The 6,148-nt window shown below is 57.4% G+C and overlaps 1 protein-coding gene across 1 annotated transcript; it reads right to left on the minus strand.

The window, feature by feature from the left end:
* Positions 1-420: 420 nt before the first annotated feature.
* On the minus strand, positions 421-5,908 carry LOC112063101 (receptor for retinol uptake STRA6-like; the record flags this gene model as incomplete). The annotated part of the gene is made up of 3 exons (XM_024118010.2): positions 5,793-5,908; positions 810-876; positions 421-506 (listed from the first exon to the last, which is right to left on the minus strand). Coding segments are annotated over exons 1-3 (269 nt in total), but the record flags the coding sequence as incomplete, so codon positions are not given.
* Positions 5,909-6,148: the final 240 nt, after the last annotated feature.

A 6,148-nucleotide genomic window follows, 5' to 3' on the forward strand; every position in this document is an offset into this window, starting at 1 on the left:
AAGAGTAGCCCCCGCTCACCGCAACTGGAGAAAGCCCGCGCACAGCAACGAAGGCTCAACACAGCCAAAATATTTAAAAAAAAAAAAAAAAAAAAAAAGGACGGCATGGAGTGATCATGGCCTGTCGAGACCATGGGCTGCCTGAGGGGGTGTGTCCTAGAGCTAGGCCCTCTTGGGCTCGGTCTCCCTGGGGTCTGGAACAGGAGTGGGTGCACCTGAGTGGGTCTCCCCCCTTCCCTCAGGGGGTCCCAACTAAGCCTGGAGATCTGGGTGGGGATGGGGAGAGCCCCCAGACTGAGAGAGTCTGGGGTGTCCCGGAGGCCAGAGCTGGCTTCTAGGTACCTAACAAGCCACCACCCTCCCAGAGTGGCCCTGTCAGCTGGGCCCCCTGAGGGGGGGTGCCCAGGCCAAGGTACCAACCTGGGGAGCCCAGGCCTGCCGTGCCCACAGTGGGGCCAGAGCTGGCGGCGCTTCACCAGCATGGCCAGCAGCAGCAACACGAGGATCTGAAAGGAGAGCACAGAGGAGGGCTCGGGTGCCCAGGCCTTCCCTGAGGGGCTGAGTCAGAGCACTCGATCCCAGGACCCCCTACCCCACAGCGCACACTCCTGCAGCAACTGGGGACTGGCTAGGAGGTGACAGAACTTTGAAAGGTTGGTCTGCATCCTGGTTTGGGTCCCCACCCTGGGAGAACTCCCGGTACCCACTCCCATATTTGGGCCCCCCGAGTATCCCTTCACCAGCGCCAGCAAAGAACACACATCCCCCTGTTCAGGCTGGCGGTAGGCGGCAAGCCAGTTGGGACTCACCGACAGCACGACCAGGCAGGCGTGGTAGAGGCCAGGTGGCACGCTGGGGTGGCAGGAGGGCACCAGCCTGCAGAGCGAGTGAAGGCTGGGTCAGGCCGAGGTAGGGAAACCCCAGGTGTGCAGCCCAGTCTGGGGTTCCAGGCTGTCTATACTGGGGCTCCACCTACCACCTCCCTTGACCCTCTGATCTCTCCTAGACAGTTCACCTTCTCAGGGCCGTTCCGGGCCTCTCATGACCCTGTAGTGTGCCGGTCCCATGCCCAGCTCTGAGGTTACAGGGCTGAAGGAGACAGGGGGCTCCCAGGGGAAGACATGGGAGAAACAGAATGGGCCAGCTTGGCCTTTCTATCCATCAAGGCCCACTTCATTCCTCCCTCCTCCAGGAAGCCTCCCTGACTGCTCCAGGCCTCAGATCTCTCCTCAAAACTGTGGCTGAGCATACTGCCTGGGTCCGGCAATCAGCAATTGGTACTATAATTTGTCCTTTACTCACTGGAATCCAAGTTTGGTCTATGTCTCTGACTGGAATGATCTACCTTGGTCTTCCAGGATTTATGTCTCTTCTTTACCTGTTTTATTAAGGGCTGAGTCACGTGGCAGAGAAAGGTATCAGGTAGGAGCCCTGAGCTCAGGGCTGGACGTGAACCTGGGAGAGCTGATAGGACTGGGTTCCTGAGGGAGGGGTAGACCTCTGGGTTTGCCCAGTTGGAGCCTGGGAGCACCAGAAGGAGGTAAGCAGTGTGGGCAAGGCCACCAAGTTCTGGTGGGTGAGGCTTCAGAGGAAGCCCTGCAGCTGGGCCCTCCCTGCCGCAGGCAGGGCTCACCCACCCAGCTGGGCTCCTTCCTGCTGTGTGGAAAAGAGGGATCCCAAGGGTGAGCCTGAGTACTCTGTGCTGGAACAGCCCTACCTCCCTGAACTTGGAAATCCCAGAGAGTGAGAAGCAGGAAAGAACCCGGTCACATGGGTTTGTCCTTGGCGTGGAGGGATAGAAGAAGTCTGTTCTGTGCAATTTCTTGGCCAGGGCAGAGCCAGCCTCTTCCCAAAGCAGTAGAGTAGGTGTCATGTAGGGGATCAGGTTCCTGCTGTCTGAGCTCAGGCCTCACACTCCCCACTTGCAACTCTGAGGCATTTTACTCAAGTATGTGGGGTGGGGTTTGGGTGAGGCAGGGCCCCTCACCAGCCCCAAGAGTTCAGAACCACCACTCCAGTCCCTCTCAGCCTGCATCTCGTCACCTGACAAAGTCCTACTCAATCCTGCGCCCCCCACCAGGCCCAGCCAGGGCAGGGGCTCCGCAAACTGTCCCTGGAGCAGCCTGACCATTTCCCACTCACCCCAGACCAGGAGCCACCCTCACCTCCATGGACCCCCTCCAGGGCCCTGTCTGGGGGCATCTCTGGCCCTTTCTGTACCACCCAGGGCCCCCCATCTACCCTTTACTTAGCTCAGTTTGGCTGAGGCTCATGGACCCTCAAATGTTTGAGGTCTGAGCGACAGAAATTTGGCTGAGCAAATGTTTGGCTGACAGCTCGTGGACCCATGTTTTGTGCCGTGGGACAGGCAGGATGGCACAGACACAGAGAACGCTATGCCAGGGAGGGTGGGAGCTTGATCCTTGAGGGGGCACAAGCAGATGCTAAAGGATGCAGAAAAGGGAGAGAAATTTGGGGCAAGGCCTCAGAGGGGGTGGTATTTGAGTTTGAAAGATGGTGGCATCTCTTTAGGCAAATAAGGGGCAAGGGAGCTCCATGTAGAGGAAAGAGTGACAGGCAGTAGACAGCGTGGCTGGGGCCAGGCAAGATTTTCAGCTTGATTACAGTGCAGAGAGCCGGTAACAGCACGCATGGGAGGCACTAGGGAGCCACTGAGGGCGTTTGAGCAGGACAGTGTTCTGGATTTTAGGAGATTTCTGTAGCTAGATTTGAATAACAACAACAACAGTAACTAGTATTTACTAAGCATTGAGTAAGTGCCAGGCACCTTCTACGTATTAACTCAGTCAATTACCTAAGAGGTGGGTGCTATTAGTATCCCCCTTGCTCAGATAAGGAGAACAAAGCTCAGAGAGGCTAGGTATCTTGCCCAAACCACACAGCTAGTAAAGCACCAGAGCCAGAATTCGAACTGAGGTAGTCTGACTTCAGCAGCCGCATGTGACCAGGATGTGAGAGGCAAGGAGTACGTGGAGGAAGATATTAAGTTGAACCATATGAAACTGCCATTTCTTTCCATCAAAAACAGTTGAATATCAGCATTTTCAAGTGGTTCAGCATAAATAGTCACGGGGGAGCAGAAATGTCAGGCAGTGTCTCAGAGGTATTTAGGTGGAAGACTTTACATGCCTTAATGTAGAGGAGCAGAGAGAAGGGGAGTTTCTGGGATGACTGCAGGGTTCGGGGCCTTATTCCAAGACGAAGAGTGAGGACAGAGTCAAATGGAACCCAAGGAAGCTGAGGCTTGGTCTTGGGCAATTCAGAGGTGGTGATGGGCACTCAGGGACAGAGGCCGGACTGCAGTATGGTGAGGACACTGAGACAGAGAAGAAGCAAGGCAACTGTTTCTAGAAGTTTGGCTCTGAGTGAGAGGTTGCAAAAGGCCCCATCCAGAGGGGAGGGCAGAACACATCTCTGTGGGTGAGAGGGAAAGGATGACTGTCTGGGGCGGGGGTCTGTGGGCCTGTAGTCCCCGGGGGGGCCTGGAGCCCTGCTGCCTGACCCTCTCCCTGCTCCCACAGCAGAAGAGCCTGCAGATCACCCTGGCGTTGACCTCTCTTGGTGGGAGGGCAGGCCATGAAGGAAGCCTCCCAATTCCGCCTTCCAGGCAGCCCTTTGAAGTGGTGGGGAGGTGACTGACATCCTGGACAGCTGCCACAGATGTATTTGTATCCCCAGGCTCTGGCTGGGAAACTCGGTATTGATGATATGGATGGATGACACACGAGCACATGGCAAGTAGGGCCCATAACCTGACCAGAGGAGCCTCTGGGGGTAGGAAAGAGCCAGCTCGGCTTATACACATCAATCCTATGTCCGCAGAAGACCCCAGACAGTGCATCCCATCGCCATCAGACTCACCCGCGCCCCCAACCTCTCCAACCAGGTCCTGGCGCCAAGGGGGCACTTGGATAAATGTGACCAGGAGATTGAGTCCATCCCAGACACTGTCACCAGTGCCCACAACCTCGACACCAGCCTGCTGGGGCACGCTGAGGCACGGGGGGCACCACTGTCCAGAACTCCTCAAAGCTTTGGTGCACCACCTCGCCGGGGTGTCTGACTCACACAGAGAGAAGTGAGTCCAAGTCTGCCTCCTTGGGATTCCCCTGGGATCCCAGCTTCCCACTCCCACCTTCGGCAGGAAGTTCGACTTGTTTTGGCCAAGTAAGTAGATTCAAACAAAGCTCTTCATTCTTACCTGCAGTGGGAGAAGGGAGCTACAAATTCTAGATGACACCCACCTTAGGGGTAGTACTCCTCATTACCTAGTCCCTGCCATGCACCCAACTTTATTCTAAGGCCATATCTAAATACCTGAGCCACAGAGCTGGCTGCAGGCACCTGGCCCCAGCCAATGCCTGGGCCCTGAAGTGGCTAAGGACACAGCTTCAAATTAGGGCCTTAACTCAGGTCAGATTCTGTGTCCTCTTGGGGCTCCTGGGCCCCTCTCCATTCTGCTGCTTCTCCCACCTCACACATACACAGCAGGAACCGGGGGAGCCCTGGGCTTTCGAGGTCAGCCAGGGAAGGGGAAGAGGGCACACTTTTGCTGACAGTAGGGCTGCTTTCCAGGTGGTCAGAACCCCGAGTCCTCCAAACAACATCTCCTTCCCCCAGGCCTGGGTGGGGCCTCCATCCCTGCCGGGTGACCCCAGCCTGGCCAGGCCACAGCCCTGGCCCCTGGGGAGGCACACAAGCATTTTTCCCTTCTCCGGTTTTGGTTGTTGATGGAGAACAGATGTGCACACAACTGGCTCGGCCACCCCCAGCCTCACCTTTCTAGTTCCCCAAACCTTCAGACAGAGAAGGGAGGTGGGGGATGGGGCCGGGGCCAGGGACAACAAGGGGAGAACTGGGCTCTGGGGCCCACGCAGGCAAGGCGTCCTTGGCAGCATGGGGGCACGAGGAGGCCCAGCTCCTGCGCCAGGGTACCCAGACTGAACGAAGATAGAGGGGATCTGGGCAGAGGCGGCTGTGGGTCGAGTCCTCAGGCCACACTGGGCTGGGCTGAGCCCGCCTCCCTCCCCTGGGCTGGCCCGAGCACTCCTGCTGAAGAGAACAGGGCCTCCTCATCTTCACGGAGCCTCAGACCAGCCAAAGCCAACTGGGGCGGCATGTTTCCTCAGACCTCCCCCTGCCCCAGGCCTGCCCAGAGAACCTGACGCTTGCTAACAGCACACCCCAGATGGTCACCACAGGGGCCAGTAACACCTTGAAGGCAGGCCCGATTCCCTCAACCACTCACCCAGGACTCTCCACCCTGGTTACAGGCCAGAGTCACCCAGGGAGCCACCGCAGCCCAGCTGGATCTGAGTTTGCAAGGATGGGGCCCAGGAATCTATTTTTAAAACACACCACAGGGAATTCCCTGGCGGTCCAGTGGTTAGGACTCAGCGCTCTCACTGCCGGGGCCGGGGTTCGATCCCTGGTCAGGGAACTAAGATCCCACAAGCCACATGGCACAGCCCCCCAAAAATAAAATAAAATACAGTCAAAAAAACAAACACACCACACAGGTGCTTTTTAGGTGACTAGCCTGGCCCAGGTCCTCCACCTCAAGTTTCTTAACACCAGCGCAAGGGCTGTTCTCACCTAACAGGCGAGGAGACTGAAGCCCAGAGAGGCTGTGACTTGCCAAGGGTTCACACAGCAAATGAGCGGCAGAGCCCCTCTTAGCAGCCCTTGCTCAGGGTCTTCCCCACGCCCCCCACCAGTAACCTCTGCCACACCCCACGTACTGGCCGACAGGGCCAGGGGTTCCGACTCACCCTTCCGGCTCGAGCTCCTGGCCACCCTGGGGCTCGTCGATGTACCAGCTGCCGTAGGAGTCCTCGTCGTCTGTGGCCCCGGAGGAGGTCTGGTTCCCTGCTGCCTGGGTCGACATTCTCTGGCCCTTTTCCTCTGACCCCCAAACCAGAGGGAAAAAGCCACTACAGATGTGAAAAGAGGCTTGGGGTGGGGGGGAGTGGGGGTGGGGAAAGAAAACCCAAACAAAGAAACGTTTCTCTTTAATCCTAAACGTTACTTTCTTGCTTTTAGCTCTCTGGGAAAAGCCCTCCTGGGAGTGAGGGCCTGGGCCGGCTGGCACAGGAGAAGGGGAAGGGCTTCTCCTGTCCGCTCTTGT

This window comes from Physeter macrocephalus, unplaced genomic scaffold (assembly GCF_002837175.3).
Source record: "Physeter macrocephalus isolate SW-GA unplaced genomic scaffold, ASM283717v5 random_3172, whole genome shotgun sequence".
NCBI classification, from domain to species: Eukaryota; Metazoa; Chordata; class Mammalia; order Artiodactyla; family Physeteridae; genus Physeter; species Physeter macrocephalus.